The sequence below is a fragment of the Rhinopithecus bieti genome, unplaced genomic scaffold, assembly GCF_001698545.2.
Source record: "Rhinopithecus bieti isolate Rb0 unplaced genomic scaffold, ASM169854v2 scaffold_62793, whole genome shotgun sequence".
Taxonomy (NCBI): domain Eukaryota; kingdom Metazoa; phylum Chordata; class Mammalia; order Primates; family Cercopithecidae; genus Rhinopithecus; species Rhinopithecus bieti.
In genome coordinates, this window is record NW_016824412.1 from 311,017 (window position 1) to 332,118 (window position 21,102).

The 21,102-nt window shown below is 38.2% G+C and overlaps 1 protein-coding gene across 10 annotated transcripts in view; it reads right to left on the bottom strand.

Annotated features, from left to right (window-relative positions):
- NEK11 (NIMA related kinase 11) overlaps positions 1–21,102 on the bottom strand; it is a 318,233-nt gene that overhangs the window by 168,809 nt on the left and 128,322 nt on the right. For all 10 annotated transcript variants that reach the window (XM_017862319.1, XM_017862325.1, XM_017862318.1 and 7 more), the window contains 4 exons: positions 18,393–18,512; positions 15,407–15,500; positions 13,558–13,665; positions 11,568–11,682 (listed from right to left, as the gene is read on the bottom strand). In XM_017862319.1, coding sequence (XP_017717808.1) covers positions 11,568–11,682; positions 13,558–13,665; positions 15,407–15,500; positions 18,393–18,512 — 437 coding nt within the window. The remainder of the gene's footprint in view (positions 1–11,567; positions 11,683–13,557; positions 13,666–15,406; positions 15,501–18,392; positions 18,513–21,102) is intronic.

Consider the following 21,102-nt stretch of genomic DNA (forward strand, 5'->3'; position numbering starts at 1 on the left):
ACAGGTCATGTGGAATTGAGCTGGGAGAAGGGTTGAGTTTTTTCATTTCTTCTAGAGTCAAAAAAGAAAATCAATCTGAGATATAAAAAAGGGTAAAGTCTCTTTGATTTCTACAACCCAAAATGCCCAGGCATCAACACATGCAATGAAAGGCTGCAGGCATCTTAAACTCACCTACAAATATTTACTTTGCCAGCTAATCTTTAATAGTAAGAAGAACTCCCATTAGTAATTTAAAGGAGTCTTGGCCAGAAAAAAAATCAGACAAATGAAGGGGTTAGCAGGAAAGGATGATCAAGGTTAGCTGTGAAGGTAGGTAGGTATGTTTATACTACACATTCATATAAATATATCCCCACATGTGGATGGCAATGCACAGACCAATGAGACGGGTTTGCAAGGAACCCATCCTGCAAGATCAGAGACAAGTCTACCCGGTGAGCTGCAAATGCTGGTGACTTTGCATACTTCCCTGAAGACAGACGTGGAAAACTGACTGCTAAAGGAGAGAATAAGTCAAATTCATTATACTGCTCACACTTATGCACACCACTATGAAACGCAACAATCATTTTGGATCTTTTTAGAGGTTTCCTAGTTTTCTTTTTTTTTGAGTTTTTTTAGAAGCAAGAGAAAAGAGAAGTCAGCTGAAAATGTTGTTACTGATGAGTGAAAAAGATACTAGGTTTTGCTGCCATAGTTACTTGCCAGAAAGTTCTTTTTTTTTTTCTGGAGATGTACTATTTCACTTCAAAAAACGAAAGAGTTTGACAGGTGATTCTTGGGGCTCTCTCACTTACAACAATTAGTGTCTGGTACTGAGGTGGCTCTTCATGTCACAGAACAAAATAGGAAGTTCCTTTATAAAAATCAAAGAATAATAATTTAAATGCCTATCATAAATTTCTAAATTAAAGTCTGGCCTAAACACCAAACCAAGTTATTGCAATCACTTAAACAAAAAACCTAGCATATGAATCAAAGATGGTGGTTATTTGACTGGAAGCAGACATAATCCAATATAGTTGTATTAGTTTTCTATGTCTACTGTGACAAATGACCACAAATTTTGTGATTTAACATAACACAAAGTTACCTTTTCTTTTCTTTTTTTTTTTTTTTTTTGAGATGGAGTCTCAATCTGTTGCCCAGGCTGGAGTGCAGTGGCGCAATCTCGGCTCACTGCAAGCTCTGCCTCCCGAGTTCACACCATTTTCCTGCCTCAGCCTCCCGAGTAGCTGGGACTACAGGCGCCTGCCACCATGCCCGGGTAATTTTTGTATTTTTAGTAGAGACAGGGTTTCATCGTGTTAGCCAGGATGGTCTCCATCTCCTGACCTTGTGATCCTTCCACGTTGGCCTGCCAAAGTGCTGGGATTACAGGCATGAGCCACTGCACGTGGACAATACAAAGTTATCTTATAGTTCTGTAGATCAGAAGTCTGACATGGAGCTCACCAAGCTAAGATACACTTGTTGACAGGGTGCCTTCCTTTCTGGAGGATCCAGAGAGGAAGAATCCATTTCCTTCCCTTTTCTAGCTTCTAAAGGTCACCTGCTTTCCTTGGCTCATTGTCTCCTTCCTCCATCTTTAAAGCTAGCAATGTTGGGCCAATTCCTTGTCTCACTGCCATCTCTCTGTCTATCTCTCTCTTCTACTTCTAAGAACCCTTGTGGCACTGAGAGCATCCAAATAATCAGAATAATCTCCCTATCTGATTAGCAACCTTAGTTCCATCTGAAACCTTAATTCATTCGCCTCTGTCATGTAACTTAACATATTCACAGGTTCCAAGGAGTAGGACAGCCTTAGGACATCAGGATTTTAAGGACATCTTTGGAGCCCATTCTTCTTCCTACAATACTAGCTTTCTTTAGCTGGCAGAAACGAGGAGCTAAGAAAGACTGTAACTATTGTCCTTACGAATATAACCCTGTTCTCCAGCAGTTTTAGCAAGGCTTCATATGGCCCCAATATAGAATTTTACATATTATAGACTGAATTAAGAGATTCAAGAACCAACTTAACAAATGCCTCACATACATTGAAAGTTTTGCTTTTTAGGTTTAATCATGAAATTTAAAACTAAAAAAAAAAAAATACATTGTTCTTGTCACCAGTTTTATGATAGAATATGAATAAGCTTATTTTATAATAGTTCTTTGTGGTACAAGTCAATATATTCTTTTGTAAAAGAATAAAAGTGTTAGTCTCTCTAATTGGAACATAAACTTCACATCATTCAATTATATATTTGGGTTTTGCTCATTATCCTAATTTCAGAGTCAGGCAACTAAGATAGACTATTGTGAAAAAGATCAGTAGTGTTCACCCATATCTGATTCTCTCCTCTTTGGGCACAGGAAAGACTGTACTCTCCAAGCCCTTGGTGGAAAGTTGGGCCACATGACTAGTTTTAGTCAGTGAAATTGAGAGGAAGTAATTTCCAAGCTGAAGAATTTATCTGTGGGTGTGCTACTTCCAATCTACTTCTGCTGCTTGTGGGAACATTGAAAGCCACATGCTGAGATGGTGGTAGTATAAAATAGAAGAAGCCTTGGTCCTTAGTCACTGCACAGGGAATATCTTCCCTGAGAGATTCCATCCCACATAGGACTTTATAGGAATAAGCTATAAATCCCCTGTTACCTAGGTCAGTAGGTGTATTTGTTACAGCAGCAAGTCTAGCCTAGCCTGACCAATACAACTGAGAAATATCATATTGTACATCACAGAATCAAAGACACCATCAATTTTGAAATGAATCATTATATATCATTAATAAAACTACTGTCCATGGAATTATGATATGCTATCTATTTTAAGATGCATCTCAATTTCAGAGTTGTTCAAATATGCAAAACTGTATTTTAGACTGGATGAAATATGGTATATGTCTAATTATAAGGAAACCTAGAAAATTTTAAGACTTGCTTCATTTTCTAATAAGAATATCAAACTTGAATGTTGAACTATTAGGAGTATAAGTCAAACAGATACATTTCTATTTATAATACATTGTTAATTTAGTAACAAATTTAAATTTACGTTCTCATATTATATAAAATATTTAGAGCTACTGCTTTTTTCCCACTCTGAAATTTCATGAAATACAATTATTTAAACTCCTCACATGCATACAGACTAAGTGTCCTTGTCATGACTATGAGTTGTGCAACTCCATACTTCCAGCTCATATTTTTCTGATAAAGCTCTCCTTGAAATCTGCTTAGGAAACTGTCAGTACAAGTTCTATCTTTTTCTTAGCTTGTCTGCACTATTATAACAAAATAGCACGGACTGGGTAATATAAAGAACTGAAATTTATTTCTCACAGTCCTGGAGGCTGGGAAGTCCAAGATCAAGGCAACAGCAGGTTTGGTTGTGTGGTAAGGGCTGCTCTCTGCTGCCAACATGGCGTGTCATTGCTCGATCCTCTGGAGTGAAGGAACACTGTGTCCTCACATGGTGGAAGGTGGAAGAACAAGAGGGATGAACTCACTCCATCAAGCCCTTTGATAAGGGTACTTAATCCCATTCATAAGGAGGGAGTCCTCATGAGCTGATTGCCTCTTAATGACCCCACCTCTTAATAATTGCCAACAACTGAGTTTTTGAGAGCAGACATTCAAGCCATAACAATCTTAAAGTACAAGTACAGTCATGTACTGCTTAATGACATATCAGTCAACAATGAACCACATATACAGTGGTGGTCCCATAAGATAATAATTAAACTAAAAAATTCCTATCACCTAGTGATGCAGTGTGAATACACATACTGCACTGTCAATCACATAAAAGTATAGTACCTACAAGTATGTACAATATAATCATAATAAATACTTATGCTACTACTTTATTTACTATACTACACTAATATCATTATTTTATAGTATACTCCTTCTACTTATTTAAAAAATGTTAACTGTAAAACCTTCAGGAGATACTCCAGAGGAAGGCATTGTTATCACAGGAGGTGACAGCTCCCTGCATGTTATTGCCCATGGAGATCTCCCAGTGGGATGAGATATGGAGGTGAAAGGCAGAAGGCCTAGGTTGGTATGTGTGTTCGTGACTTCATTTTTAACAAAGACTTCAAAAGTTAAAAAAATTAATGTTAAAAGTAGAAAATAGCTTATAGAATGATATAAAAAAGAAAATATTCTTGTACAGCTGTACAATGTGTTTGTGTTTTAAGCTGAGTGCTATTATAAAAGAATCAAAAGTTTTTAAAAATTAAATTTTATAAAGTAAAAAAGTTACAGTAAGCCAAGGTTAATTTATTGTTGAAGAAAAATATTTTAAAAAGAAATTTAGTATAGTCTGAATGTTATATATACAGTGCTTATATATAAAGTGTACAGTAGTAAACAGTAGTGAATGTCCTAGACCTTCACATTCACTCACCACTCACTCACTGACTCACCCATGGCAGCTTCCAGTCCTGCAAGCTCCATTCATGATAAGTGCCCTATACAGGTGTATCATCTTTTATACTGTGCTTTTACTGTCTATTTTCTATGTTTACATATACAAATACTTACCACTGTGTTACAATTGCCTGCAAGATTCAGGACAGTAATATGCTGTACAGGTTTGTAGTGCAGGAGCAACCGGCTATACCACAGAGCCTAGATGTGCATTACGCTATGCCATCTAGGTATGTGCAAGTATACTCTCTGATGTTTGCTTAAGGATGAAATTGCCTAATGACACTTTCTCAGAATATATTCCTGTCATTAAGCAGTACATGACTGTATTCATTTGAGTGATATTTGAATAGGTTTTTTTGTATGTTGTTGCTCATCCTATGTCTGTAATTTTTACAATATAACTACTTACTATTCTTTTTATAGTGCTTTTCAAAGACTTGTTAACAAAGACATCCCAGTTTTTCAACCTACGCTAGGGCAGGAATCAGGTTCACAACCTCAGTACTGTAAAGCAGCATAGGATATGTTCTAAGAAAGGAGAAAAATGATCAGGGAGATTAGTCAAGGAGTCCTGGTAGGAGACATCTTCTGATGTCGCATCAAGGAGGACGTCTTTGAGCTCGGTCTTAGAAGATAAGTTTGCTTCTAACAAGTAGACAGGAGGTGATAAGCAGCATCTAAGTATTCTATATCTGACTTGGTAGAAATAGCTCCTGTCACTGATTGAGCCAAACACAGTAACAGACATGTATGTCACTGTATGTTAACAAATGTGTTATATCTAATACATGTTATCTCAATACTCACAGTGAAATTTTCAGATTGGTATTACTAACTGCATTTTACTGATTAAAAAATAAATTTAAAAACTGCAGAGCACAGAAATTATGTTCCTTAAAATCACAGTGCTATGACATGGGAAAGTCAGGACTCAAATGCAGATCTGAAAGATTCCCTTTCATACGGCAGCTTAGCTTTCTTTGGGCATGATAACAATGTTCTCCAAGTGGTAAGCACATAAGCCCTGAGCACAACTGTGAAACCTACATGTATGGAAAATAAATAAATTTATCAACTAAAGGAAAACCATACTGTGTATGTGCAGAGCACTGTCTGAAACACACATTATAAAAGGTTTTACTCTATTACATTTGTTGCTATACCCTATTTATATTACATTTGCTTAGCATGCCATGTCAAAGTGGCTTGTTGGGCAGGTGTTAGTCAGCATCCAGCTTAACTTTTCAAATTGGATATCATCTTTGAAATTTTAGTTAGAGACTTGTCATATAGAAGGAACACTCTAAATTATTAAATATGCCTCAGGGTGGAGAATCAGCACATCTTCATTCAGTATTAGATTCATTCTAATTACCCTGTAGAACTCAGAAATTAGTGAGAACTGCAGGCATCTTTATTCCTGAGAGCAAGTATTAGAGTCAGGTGGAAACACTATTAGGAAATGCAAATATAACTCAGTGGAATAAGTGACAATCGTGAAATAAAATCACCATCAATTTATGTTTATAAATCAAGTCTTGAAGACATCTAAAGCTCTGGAAATGATGGAAGATCTAGGAATGTGGAAGTAACCCCTGGCATTTGTTTGGTCTTCTTTTCTGAGAGCTAAAGAGCCAGGCAGCTCCACCAGCTGGAGACATCTTGGGCTGGGCATTGGAATCTGAGCTACTACCTTTTGTTGTATTAAGCTCCGGTGGCTTTAGTGGACACTAGGTCCTTTTAGATCTGCTGGTAGGGCTCTCTGCTACTCAGATGTGTGCACCTCCACCCCCAACTATAAAGACAGAAGAGAGAGGAGCTAAAAGATCTGTGTCCCTTATCTCCAAATAGCCAACTTTCCTCCCGGGAAAGGACCCCAAAGCTTTGTTAATACTCATCGTGGAAGACAATGTTGTTCAGCTGATGTTAGAATAAAGTCTCAAACCCCATGATCACCCTCTGGATTAAGGACTCTGTGTCCCAGGTGATACCCAGAGATCTTCCCAATTGCTTTCTATCGCCATGACTTCACTTGCATCTTTCTTGGCCATTCATTAGCTAACACATAGACAGTTAAGCATTACATTGTTTCTTCTGAATATTTTAACAATTTTTTAAATGTATCAATTTTATTTAGGTATAATTTATATACAATAAAATGCACTAATTTAAAGTATAGAGTCCAATGAGTTTTGACAAATATACACATCTGGGTAGCTATCACCACAATTAAGACAGCAAACTTACAAACTTTTCTATCACAAAAAAAGGTTTCCTTGTGCCCTTTTGGAGTCAACTCCCACCACCACCACCCCGAGGCAGCAACTCACCTAATTTCTATCACTATAGATAAGTACTTCTGGTTCCGGAACTTCACAGAAATGGAATCATTCAGTATGAACTCTTTTATGTGAGGCTTCTTTCACTTCTCATAATTTTAAAAGTATTTATCTATATTGTTGTATATATTGGTGTGTGTTCCTTTTCAGTGTCAAGTAGTATATATTCCATCGACAAACTACACATTTGCTTATCCATTCACCTGTTGATGGACACTTGACTTGCTTTTAATTTTAAGTACTTATGAATAAAACTGCTAGAAACATTTGTGTACAGGTCTTGTAGACACATTTTCAGATAACTATCTAAAAGTGGAATTACTGAGTGAGTAGAGGTTCTTTTTAAAATTAAAACAATAAAAACATATCATGTTTAATTAACAAACTTCAAATCACTTTATTTCCACTTGAACTTTTAAGAAGAAGAGGTGACATCATAAGTCATAGAACAGCCCAGAACTGCAAAGGGCATATGGGGTTCCTACAGGCAAGCAAAGCACAACCACCTAGAGGTCAGAGCTATCTCTGAGCACTGGGCTCAGTGCTTGCTTAAAGAGTGGCTGAACAGGAAATGAAGAGGTGACAGCTGGTCAGGATGTGGGTAAGCAGCCAAGGCCTACTTCACTGCATTTTCTACATCTGATTGGTGGGGTAGGGAGTCATACTCCTGGTAGACCTAGGATCAAGAGTCTCAGGCTATTCCAGCTTTGGAAAAAACACTGCTCTGAAAGTCAGCTGCGAGTTGCTAACAAATATAAAATAACATAAAATAACATAACATAAATAAAATAACATAACATAACATAAAATAACATAAAATAAAATAACATAAAATAACATAACATAAAATAACATAACATAACATAACATAACATAACATAACATAACATAACATAAAATAAAATACAAAGGGTAGAGTACAAGGAAGTTCCTGGCAAAAATTAATGGGCAAGAAATCATTAGCATTACATATAAGAAGTTAAATGGGGATAATTTCTTTAACATTTCAGTTGCACTTTCTCAATTGATTATAATGGTTACCCATGACTTTCACTAGATTAAATCATATGCATAGTCAACTAATGCATATCAAATGTAAATAATAAGTCTTATCCTGTCTTTTTTTTCCCTGCAACTAACTCCTCATGTGCCAGAGGGAATTTTCCAATTCAACATCAAAGACTAATTAAACGTTTGGTGTAGGAGCTTTGAAAGAATGACTGTGCAATTTTATTTTACATATACATGCCAAATAAAAAATAAACTAATAAAAACTTCCTTTGGGTGCTGAAAGTTTGCAGTCTAATCTTCTAAAAGGCAAAAAGCATTGAAAAAATAATTAACCACTTCAGAGTTCATCACAAATTAAGTCTCATGTTTCAAAACTTCAATTAATCCCTGTGATCACTAATTTTCTGGTAGTTGCCCACCTTTCTAATGATTTGTCAAACCCAAGGGTTGCATTTTCTTTTTTTCTTCTTTTTTTACTTTTGTTTTAGGTTCATTATAGCACTATTCACAATAGCAAAGACATAGAATCAACCTAAATGCTTACCAAGGTTGTATTTTCATAGTTCTAAGTTTATTTTTTGAATTTAATATTAAGAAAGAATAGCATTTAGAAAGTATGAATTTACAGACAGGAAAAAATAGCGGAAATGTTTAAAGTATTTTACAAGGCATCTGATCCACCTAAAACTATTATGTATTTTTTCTAATCTGATAGTTTATCATAGAGTCCTAAGTAGTCTTTACATTACAACATGAACAAAGTGGTCAAAGAAGTAGATTTGATGATTTCCACTTTGGCTGGTAAATCAACACACTATCTACCATACTGAAACCTCCATGACAAAGGACAAAATGAGAGGTAAGAAGGACATAGCTTGAGTTTCCCATAGTAGCCGGAACCTGTGGTCAAGACTAGCTTGGGAGTAATTTGGCTACTACAGTTCACAAAAATTAGCAGAGACACATGACAAAGACTCTGCCTTTCGAAAGTCCAATTCCTTTGACATATTTTTATGTTTCTTACAAGTCGATTGCTTCTACCCACCACCACTGGAAACACATCCTTTGGGGGAAATGGAAAGGGTGGTGTACTAGATAGAAAGCAGGAACTCTGTGGTCCTTAAGCACGTCATTTAATGTCTTTGGATTCTCATCTATGAAATGAAGTATTAAGTACTTTTCCTATTTGAAATCAGGAGGAAGCTCAGACTTTTTGGTCCTAGACCACCCATTCAATATCCTGCCCTGGGGCTTCCTATGCATAAATAGTGATGGCTCTGTCCTCCAGCAGAGCACAAGCCACAGGTATTGGGAGTTACATACTGCCTAACTTTCTCAGTTTTCTGTCACTGGAAAAGGGTCCAATTCAGACCCCAAGAGAGGGTTCTTGGACCTCGCACAAGAAAGAATTCAGGACAAGTTCATAGAGAAAAGTGGAGGCAAGTTTATTAAGAAAGTAAAGAAACAAAAGAATGATTACTCCATGGGGAGAGCATGGCATGAGCTGCTCGACTGAATAGACTTATAGTTGTTTCTTGATTATATGCTAAACAACAGGTGGATTATTCATGAGTTTTCCAGGAAAGGGGTGGGAAACTCCCGGAACTGAGGATTCCTCCTACTTTCAGACCACATAAAGTAACTTCCCATGTCGTCATGGCATTTGTAAATTGTCACAGTGCTGGTGGGAGTGTCTTTTAGCATGCTAATGCATTATAATTTACATATAATGAGCAATGAGGATGATTAGAGGTCACTTTCATTGCCATTGTGGGTTTGGTGGGCTTTGGCTAGCTTCTTTACTACAACCTGTTTTATCACCAAGGTCTTTATGACCTGTATTTTGTGCTGAACTCCTGTCTCACCCTGTGACAAAGAATGCCTTAACCTCCGGGGAATGCAGCCCAGTAGGTCTCAGCCTTATTTTACTCAGCCCTTACTCAAGATGGAGTCGCTCTGGTTCTAATGTCTCTGACATTTCTATTTTTAGAAACAGAAGTCCATGGGATATTTCTATACATCTGAATTTTACTTTTGGAAACTAACAAATAATATATTAAATACCATAAAAAGCCTAAGATAGAAATTCATCTGATATACATATTTGTTTGTCGAGAATGTCTGTTACAAGATGGCTTCCATAGCACCATTTTAAAAGTTGGCTAATGCCAATCTAAAGAGCTTCAAGGGGCTTGTCTCCATACAGCTGAAGGAGGCAGCACAGGCTCTAACAGCTCTATCAGGAAGACTTCAAGTGCAAATCTGGGATGAGAAGACAAGATAATCCAAGGTTCACTACCTTAATTCTCAACTTGAGAAGAGAGCTAAACTGCTGCCAAAGAGAGCTGTTTTATCATTGTGCAGCCCTAAGGATGCACTTGCAGACCTCCAACAACACAAAGTGCAACTGGCCAAGGATCCCAGCTGCTGTGCTCTGAAATCCATCTCTGCATTCTCTCAGAGGCTATGATGCCTCCCGATGGGCTACTACGGGAGCACAGTAGGAATACAAAGGCAGGCCTGTAGGATGGCTGACTTTGCTAGAGGACTTCCTGATGCCTTTGCTACCTCTGACTGCAGAGCAATCTCGTTCACCTCCACCAAATCTCTTTTCACTTGGAATAAGACTTTAATCAGTGGTCTAATGGTTCCCCTGGTTTTTTCTAGCTCTTCCTTACTTTCTTTTATGTAAGCATTTTCTCTAAAAGTAACATTGCAATTGTAGTCCTGTCTTAGCATCTGCTTCTCAGAGGTCCAGACTAACATTCATTCATGTATTCATCCACTCATTAATTCAGTCAAGAATTATTAATTCAGTCAATAAGTATAGAGTGCTTAGAATGTTCCTGGAACTTTGCTCTAGGCACTGGGGAGACTGGTGAACTATACTGAGAAGACACATTGATAACCCTTCTCTGCTCAAAGCGTCATAACTGCTTCCTCTTCTTTAGCACTTACTGTGTGCTGGGCACTGAACTAAGACCACTCCACATGCCACATCTCATTTGCTCTTCACAACAACCCTGAAAGAAGGCATTATTATTCTTATTTCATAGATAAGAAAACAGAGACCTAGGGAGATTATGTTGTCAGAGCCTTTTCTGATAGGGCCAACATTTTTACTCCAAAACCCATGCATTTAACCATTAGCTTATGATGTACCTACTCCATTTGGATGTATCTGCTCCATGTGGACCACTGATTAAAGTCTTATCCCAAGTGAAAATAGAGGTTTGCTGGAAGTGTACTCATTTGCTGTGTAGTCTGAGGTAGCAAAAGCATCAGGAAGTCCTCTAGCAAAGTCAGCCATCTTACAGACCTGCCTTTGTATTCCTGCTCTGAGCACTTTTATTTTCTGGTAATGCACATCTGCATAGTTGATTTTCCAAAGCCTGGCTTCATTTCTTCAATTTAAATTTATGACAGTTGGGAGAACCATTTACAGAACAGGGAAAACACAGTGCTCCAGAGCATTCAGAGTTTGCATGATTCCAAAGTCAGGTTAACGACAACATTGTTTAACCCACCCAGAAGAGGTCTCTCACCAGGTGTGAGTTTCCAACTCATCCTCACTATTGCAAAGAAGATAGAGAGGACAGAAAAATCCTTAGCTTCTCTACTTTTCATCCTGGTCATAGCCTAGCCCTGGCAAACTGATAGCAGGTAGCTGCATATACCCAGAGCTTCGCTCAGAGGCCAGACAGGCCCACTGCAAAGTCAGCCACAGCAACCTGGGCAGCAGGTGTGAGCATCCTTGTGAAAACCAATGCAAACACGTACCATGATATCCAAGGTCAGATGTGGCATCCTCTACAATTGATTCAAGTTTGCAGAGGTCCATGGAAGGAATAGGCTGAGGCTCAGGCAGGTTCTCTAAAGTCGGTTCATCAAATTCCTTGTGGAAGGTAATTAACAATTCATGAGATGCTGATAGAAGGAAACAGCACTACCACAAATGAAAAAAAATTCTTACTCAGAAGACTACTTGGAAAGAAGCCTACCTAATCCTCTCCCTTAAACATTTTCAAACTTCAGGAGGTAAGTTGGGATAAGAGAAACAGCCCTGAATCAATGAGACAGGTGACCTTGCACAAAGCATTTAACCTTCATGGGCTCAGTTTCAGGATCATGACTAGGTAAGCCAAGTGGGATGCCCAAGGTACCCAACTGAAGGTACTCACTCCATTGACAGCTGAGGGGGGCCTCCTTCAATTTGGCACCTAGGATATTCCACTTACTACACCCTACTCCAGCCCTGCTCAGTTTCTGCATCTCAAAATTAAAGGTGTTAGCTTGAATGACTTACAAGTTCCCCTCTAGCTTTAAATCTCTGTGATTCTATGAATTCCAATTTCCTAAAAGAAAAAGATCTAAGATACCACATGATGAAAGAATTCACACTTCAAAAAAATAAAAGGTTTAGCCAAAATCAATAGGTATTTCAATAAATCATTTTGCCTTTTCCCCTTAGTTATGTGTGTGTGTGTGTGTGTGTGTGTGTGTATGTGTGTTTGTGTGTGTATTTGTGTTTGAACCTGGAGCTGGTGCTGAGTTGATCTATTTTTCTTGATAAATGGTATTCATGGGAAACTACTCCAAGAGTATCTTTTTTAATAAAACAAAATTTAAAAGAAAGTTCAATCTAATCTCAATAAGTAAAATGAAGCCATGCCACACTGCAGTGCAGTATTTGTGAGAATATCATCATAAAGTGTTTTTAAGAAGTCAGTTTTCTGTACTGTGTAATACTTGTTTCAGGTGAAATTGGTTCCAAATTTCAAAGGATTGCTGAGAGTACACAGATAACTTTATGGATAAAGAACAGAGAGTACATGAAATACATCTTTACGTGCACTTCGAAAATTATTTGAAAATAAGAATGTATTTGGACTCTCAATGAACTTTGATTTGCTGTTTCTCTTTGAAGAGAAAGATAGACTTATTATAAATGCTTCTTTTAAAAGGAGAAGGACCTGGTCTGATCTTTGGTCCCCATTACCACTCTATGTATGGAGACCTCATCTGCTATGTACTTTTCACAGAGACCTAACTTTAGCCCCAGCACAACTGTATACGCCACAGGATCAAAGACAGACCTGGCCTGTCTTATGTATTATGGTATCTAACTGCTTTAAGCTGCTATTCTTTAGAGAAAGGGTGCCTAACATGATTCCACATTCAATGGTGCTTCAAGATTTCAAAGCCCAAATTCAGCCAAGCAGAAAATGCCTGCCAAAATAAAAGGCCTTGTCAGCTAGGGTCTGAAAAACAAAGCAAGCCACTCTCCTATATGCCTCAAATAATTTTTATAACATGTTTAAGAGGTGACATAGAGCCCATTCTCTCCCATAACTCTGATTCTCTCCTATAAGTGCTTTAGAAATATAAAGTAGCTTGCTTCCGTCAGGCGAGAGACATGGAAGAAGGAATAGAGAACAGAGCCCCAGTGAGATTAGTGAGAAATTAAATCATAAACATGTGTATGGGCAAGGGGAAGGAAAGCACTCAAAGATGGGAGCATTTTTCTCTTCCTCTTCTCCTTCTTTATCACATTTTTCTTTAGCCTCTTGCATCTGATTAATCTAATTTCTTTCCTATATTTATTTCATCTTTTTCAGCTCAATGAAGCTTTTTCCTGCTACATTTAAAACGCTTCAGGCTCCTCTGCAAAGTGTTCGGCTTCCCATTTTATTTCCCCTTTGTTCTCTGGATATCATTAAACCTGCCTTACTTTTGTGCTGAATATGTGTGTGAATATGATTAAACTTGCCTCTTCCCTGTCTTGCCACCTCTCTTCATCCTCGTCCTGCGGTGAACAAGAAAGTCTTCCCTCAGGTTGCTCCTCCTTTTCTTCCATTCCTATTAAATGTGTTTTTTCCTAAAGAGATTATGACAAGGTCTGTTCAGTAGTGGTTTTCCAAGTCTTCCCTCATCTGAGGTGAAGTGCTGCTTTCAGGAGGCCCATTTTCTATTCATTATTAATCAGAGTGTACACAGGAATCAGACCAGCAGCATACGAATTAGCAGAGAACTTGTAAGAAATACAACATTTCTGAGCGTTCTAGAAAACTATGTCCCCATTTCTATAGCTGAATAAACAAGTACTTTACACATGAACACACTCAGAATTCTTACAATTCTGTCAGCCTCCTTGTCAGGATCTGTGGGAATGGGCAGTTCTCAGCACTGCAGGGGGACAAAGCAGACTGAACCAGAGAAGAAGACCTACCTTCACAGGCTATCATTTGCAGGGCCTAGAAGTGTGTGGGAAGTTGAAGAAAGGCACCCAGTTTTCAGAGGGGGCTTGAGTCCTTCCATAGTGGTGGCATCAAGACCCTTCTCCAAGTAGGGATCCAGCCCTATTGTTGACCCCACGGCTTTTCAGCCAGCAGGTTCTTCACTCACCAAGTTCCCTGAGCAGGAAAGAACCCATCTCCCAAGTCTCTGTAGCCTGCAACAGATCCCACATGGGGACTTCACTTAAATGGAGTGGCGGATGGGTGGGAAAAGGGGGATGGAATTGAGCACATATCAAACCAGCATCCCCATATTGTCTGCTAACTGGTCCATTAAACAGAGGAAGACTTCTGAGGTTAGAGGAAGCTAGGCCTCTTATTGGTCCCAACTTGGGATTTTTAGAACTCCAAAGCACATAGAACCCCTAAATAATTGAGAAAGATGCATTACTGGCAGATCTCCCCTTAAGAGGGGCCCTATCTGGCTGAGGGTGAGGTCTCATGCATGCCCCCAGGTTTGGAGCCCTCTAATAACTAAGCTACAATAGAATTAGCATCCCTGGGGCTTGGGGGATTGTACCCACAGCCTCAGGGGGCTTGGTGCTTCCTGCTAAAGGAGAGAATCTCTCACATGCAGGGATCTCCATTAATAAAAATCAGAATTTGAGACAGTAGAAGTTCTCTATAAAAATGGCTTCATCCCAAGTTGCTTTTACCTGAAGAGCTATGAGGTTGGTATTGACATCTATTGCCCAAATTTGACATTGTAAAGACCACCTTATTAATCAGAGCCTACCCAAGGCCTGTGGAGACACTGTCAACCATTAGAGAAAATGGTGTTTGCTATTTACAGATTTGGAATGCTGAGGATATGAATTTGGGGTCATTTCATGTGAATCTGCAACTCTATTCATTATTGAACATCTATGGCAGTTAAAATTTGAATGAAGTTATCAACATATTGTACAACAAAATGGGTAGGAAACAAAATAAAAGGAAAAGAACAAAAACCAAAGAGAACAATGTACTAAAGAGGTAAAGCAACAACAGCATGGGTGGAATTAAAAATTAGATACACACACATTTGTCCTGTCAGCTAATCATTTTAACCCATCAGTTACGCATTCAGTGCCAATTCAGTTGTCTCGTGCAGAGTAGGCGCTTGATTTTTGTTAAATGGATCAATTGACCCACCTCTCGCTACAGCCACTTCGAATCGTTGTCACCAACTGTTGACCTACATTCTAGAATCCTTCCTGGAACTCGGCAAAGTTAATCTGGATGTTCTTGTTTTCTCCCTCATCCCTTTTCCTACCCGATCATCGCCAAGAATCTGAAGCAAGAAAAATTTTCATGTAAACTTTAAAATAAGAGGATACTTACATGGAGTACATCAACACTCAGCTGCTGAAAGTTCCGAGATCTCAATTCTTGCATTCGTTTGCTATTTTCTTCATATTTTTCTTCCACAATCTTTCTGTAAGTTTAAAGTGAATGTAGAAAAATAACTGTGAATTGCTAAAACCGTGTCTATATTATACAGATGAATGTGATCCTTATTTCAACAGATCGACTGCGGGATTAGAAAATTAGGCTATCAGTTCTCTTCCTCATCAAGGTGAATGTGGTGTAGCACCCAGCTGATTCTCTTTTAAAGCACACACAGGATGTTCTGGTTCCTTATTCACCCTTACAAATCCCAAAATGCAGCAGCAGGAGAAGGCAGTGCTCCTCTCTGTGTGTTCTCCAAGTGCAATGACAGAGCTATGTGTTCCCAATGCCAAGCACAGTGCCTAACACATACTAATAACACAAAAACTGCTTTCAGGATGAACAAACCCATAAAAAGTAAAACTAGAGCCACATATCAAAGGATGTGTGAGGAAATATATGGGAGTTATTGTGCAGGGGAATTTTTCTAGACACATTTACTTTGTTTTCTCTTATTACAGGAGAGTGAGTTTAAGAGACCTGCTACTAAACTGGGAGAAAGATCTGAGTTCTTTGATTACTTGTGGGCTAATTGATACTCAGGTTTTCCTCACTGAACACCCTTCTGGTCTCTTGTCTCTAAAATGGGTACATTATAATTCTTCTGACAATAGAGTCATTTTCCAGCTAAAACACAAGACCCCCTTGATTCTACAATCAATTAGAAACAATTCCAATACAATTTATTCACAAAATCAAGGCCAAACTTTATTTAAAACCATTACCTTCAAATAAGAAAAATATATTAGTGTAACATGTGAAAGATATGTGACTTCTTTGTATTAAAAAACAGTTTTAATATAAATATTTTGTAATCTGCATATGTTATTAAATTTACCTTTTTAAGCTGTTCCTATCAGAGATTTAATTTTCCTTTTATCCTCAGCCAATGACATGAATCATGGCACCTTGGAAATATCACCGTTTCTGAGGTATTACAAACAGATTTGGGGCTGTGAGCTGATGCAATGGCTCAAGCAATTTATGTGAATATATTTTCCCAGTAAAATTCACACTCAATGTCACAGTGGTTTGCAGAAGCCAACTTGTATTGGCTCCCAAGAGCAGACTGTGTAAATATCTTCCCAACTGAAAATTAAATGATATCATATTGGTAGCTTGATATTAGTCACAGCGGAAGTATTTATATCACAGAAAGCAGCAAACAAATCAGCAGCCCCCTTCAAATCCAGAGCTGGTTATTAAATATTTACCAGCACACCACTGCTCACAATGTACTTTCATGGAAATCTTTTTCTACCCATTTATTAAAGAAAGCACATGTTAAGGGAAAATAGACTCATAGATTCTTATTTGGCTTATCATGATATTCATTCTAAGTACAAGGACACCTCTAAATCAGTTTTCAGATAAACTAACAAGGTAACAAAATGAATAGATTTGTGTTCAGGTTCTTTCTGTCTCTCTAGTTCTTGACTGGGGCTCCTAAACTACCAAAACATTGGTAGAGGAAGAAAAAATAAGAAACACTAGGAAATTTGATAACCTACCAACAGATAAATCAGTTTTTCAGAAATTGAGGCTCTTAGGCTCTTTGAAATTTCATTTTATACATGTATTTTTTCAGTTTTATTAAAACTTAATTGACAAAAATGTTTAGATTTATATATACTACGTGATGTTTTCATATATGTATACATTGTAGGATGATTAAATCAAGCTCTACTCTGTTAGCAATTTTCAAAAATACAAAACAGTGTTATTAATTACAGTCACAATGCTGTACAATAGATCTCCAAAACTTATTTCTCCTGTCTGACTGAAACTTTTTACCCTTTGGCTAACATTTCCCTATTCATGCCCCCCGCCCCTAGTAACCACCATTCTACTCTCCTCTTTCGTGAATTCAACTTTTTAAGATTCCATATATAAGTGATATCACACAGTGTTTGTCTTTCTATGCCTGGCTTATTTCTCTTAACATAATGTCCTCCAGGTTCATCTATGTTGTTGCAAATGACGGGATTCCCTTCTTTTTTAAGGCTAAATAGTACTCCATTATATGTATTTATATCACATTTTATTTATCCTCTTATCTGTTGATAGATACATATGTTGATTCCATATCTTGGCTACTGTAAATAATTCTGCAATGAACATTGGAGTGTAAGTATCTTTTTGATATACTGATTTCATTTTCTTTGGATATAAATCCAAATGTAGGATTGCCAGATCATATGGTAGTTCTATTTTTAATTTTTAGAGGAATCTTCATCCTATTTTTCCATAATGGCTGTACTGATTTACATTGTCACCACTACTGCAGAAGGGATCCCTTTTCTCTACATCCTAACACCTGAAATTTCACTTTTTCATGTAAATACTCTAATTACTAGTGATATCTCCCACCAGCAACACTGCCCTGAGCATAGACTTTTCTAAAGATTTCACTTGACAGAACAGAGCTCTGTTTCCCGTCTACTTCTTCCAAAAGCTAACAATTTCCTGCCAATAAAGTCTCCTTCCTATAAATAAGTGAGGTCTCCTGGTAGAAGGTACGCAGCAAGCACCTAGGGAATCTGGGTAAAACAGTGATGTCTCCTGCTGGGGTATGTGCAGAAGCTGTCAACAGCGATGAGGTTTCATTTGGAAATTGACTCTATTTTCATCACTAATAACCTCCCAAATAGTTAATCTCTCCCTTCACACAAGACTGAAAGCCTGATATTAATAGCACCTGACATTCAATCTATGGCTCAATAGTCATCTTGAAGTGAACAAGTGAATGAATAAACACATAAATACATAATCGTATGCATTGGGGTTTCCTGTTTTGGTTTCTGCTTTTCTCTGTAAATTCCCTGAGAGCCCTGAGAAGTAGTACTAAGCATGAGTGCCTAAAGGAAAAGCAACTTACTTCAGCTTCCTGGCTTTCTCATCAGCCGCCTGGAGCTTTCTCAGCCTCATCCTTTCTCTTGGAGTCATTTTCTGTACTTCTGACAGTGCCCTTAGAGTCTGCAGGTGGATCCTTTTTTGCCTATAAATAACAAAGATTCCCCTCATATAGCCCATCCCAAACATGTTCAGAAAAATTAAACAAATATTTTATAAAACTATCACTACACTACTGAGAGCAAAAGCATCTTGAGACAGGCCAGGCAAAAACTAATAAGCTTTGGGTATGTAATGAGCCAAGCAGGACTGTAGTTAATAAGCAACACTTTCCAAATTAGATTCTTATTTAAAGGAAATTATTTACTTTCCAAATTCCTGCTCATTTCACGCCAATGACTAGTTTTCATAAAGTAAAACAAATTAGGATCTCGGTCATTAAAGAGTAAATAGACAGGCACAGTAATTCCACTATGTGTATAAAACACATAATCTTTAGAGGTAGGCAGAGTTTGAATCCCACCTCCACCACTCATTAGCTCTGTGGCCTTGGGCAAGTAACTGAACCTCCTTAAATCTCAGTTTTCTCATCTGCAAAGAATGGGCCATAGTAAGTATCACATGAGATAACATATGCACACTGCCTAGCACATAAAAAGTATTCCAAATGCTAGTATTATAATAGCTGAATCTTATTTTTTAACTTTTATTTAAAGTTCAGGGGTGCATGTGCAGGTTTGTTATACAGGTAAACTCAAGTCATAGGGGTTTGTTGTTCAGATTATTTTGTCACCCACATATTAAGCCTAGTACCGATTAGTTATTTTTCCTGATCCTCTCCCTCCTCCCACTCTCCACCCTCTGAAAAATTCCAGTGTCTGTTGTTCCCCTCTGTGTGTCCATGTGTCCTCATCATTTAGCTCCCACTTATAAGTGAGAACATGCATTATTTGGTTTTCTGGTCATGCATTACTTTGCTAAGGATAATGGCCTCCAGCTCTGTCTATGTTGCTGCAAAGGACATGATCTTGTTATTTTTATGACTGTGTAGTATCCCATGGCATAAACGTACCACGTTTTCTTTATCTAGTGTACCATTGATGGGCATTTAGGTTGATTCCACGTCTTTGCTATTGTGAACAATGCTGCAATGAACATATGCGTGTATGTGTCTTTATGACAGAATGATTTATATTTCTTCAGGTATATATCCAGTAATGGGATTGCTGGGTCAAATGGTATTCTATTTTTAGGTCTTTAAGGAATTACCACACTGTTTTCCACAATGGTTGAAGTAATTTACACTACCGCCAATGGTGTATGAGTGTTCTTTCTCTCTGCAGCCTCCCCAGCATCTATTTTTTGACTTTTTTTTTTTTTTTTTTTTTTTTTTTTTTGAGACGGAGTCTCACTCTGTCACCAGGCTGGAGTGCAGTGGCGCGATTTCAGCTCACTGCAACCTCAGCCTCCTGAGTAGCTGGGACTACAGGTGCGTGCCACCACACCCAGCGAATTTTTGTATTTTTAGTAGAGACGGGGTTTCACCGTGTTGGCCAGGATGGTCTCGATCTCTTGACCTCATGATCCACCATTCTGTTTGGTGTAAAGTTTCTGAGAACTTGGCCGGGCGCGGTGGCTCAAGCCTGTAATCGCAGCACTTTGGGAGGCCGAGACGGGTGGATCAAGAGGTCAGGAGATCGAGACCATCCTAGCTAACATGGTGAAACCCCGTCTCTACTAAAAAAAAAAAAATACAAAAAACTAGCCAGGCGAAGTGGCAGGCGCCTGTAGTCCCAGCTACTTGGTAGGCTGAGGCAGGAGAATGGCATAAACCCAGGAGGCGGAGCTTGCAGTGAGCTGAGATCTGGTCACTGCACTCCAGCCTGGGTGACAGAGCGAGACTCCGTCTCAAAAAAAAAAAAAAAAAAAGTTTCTGAGAACTTGCCCTACGAATCTGGGTGCTCCTGTATTGGGTGCACGTATATTTTGGATAGTTAGATCTTCTTGTTGAATTGAACCCTTTACCATTATGTAATGCCCTTGTCTTTTCTGATTATTGTTGGTATAAAGTCTGTTTGGTTTGAAATCAGAATAGCAACCCCTGCTTTTTTCTATTCTCCATTTGCTTGGTAGATTTTTCTCCATCCTTTACTTTGAGCCTATGTGTGCCATTGCATGTGAGATGCTCTTAAAGACAGCATATAGTTGGGCCTTGCTTCTTTATCCGACTCTACACAGTGCCTTTTAATTGTGGCATTTGGTCTGTTTACATTCAAGGTCAGTATTGATCTGCATGGATTTAATCCTGTCATCACAATGTTATCTGGTTATTATGCAGACTTGTTTGTATGGTTGCTCTATAGTGTCACTTACAGTCTGTGTACTTCAGTGTACACCGGTAGTGGCTGGTAATGGTCTTTCCTTTCTATATTTAGTGCTTCCTTCAGGAGGTCTTATAAGGCAGGTCTGGTAGTAACAAATTCCCTCAGTATTTGCTTATCTGAAAAGGATCTTATTTCTCCTTCCCTTATGAAGCTTAGTTTGGCCAGATATGAAATTCTTGGTTGGAATTTCTTTTCTTTAAGAATGTTGAATGTTGGCCCCCAGTCTCTTCTGGCTTGTAAGGTTTCACCTGAGAAATCTGCTGTTAGTTTGATGGGCTTCCCTTTGTATGTGACCTGATCTTTCTCTCCAACTGCCTTTAACATTTTTTTTTTTTTTTTTTTTTTTTTTTT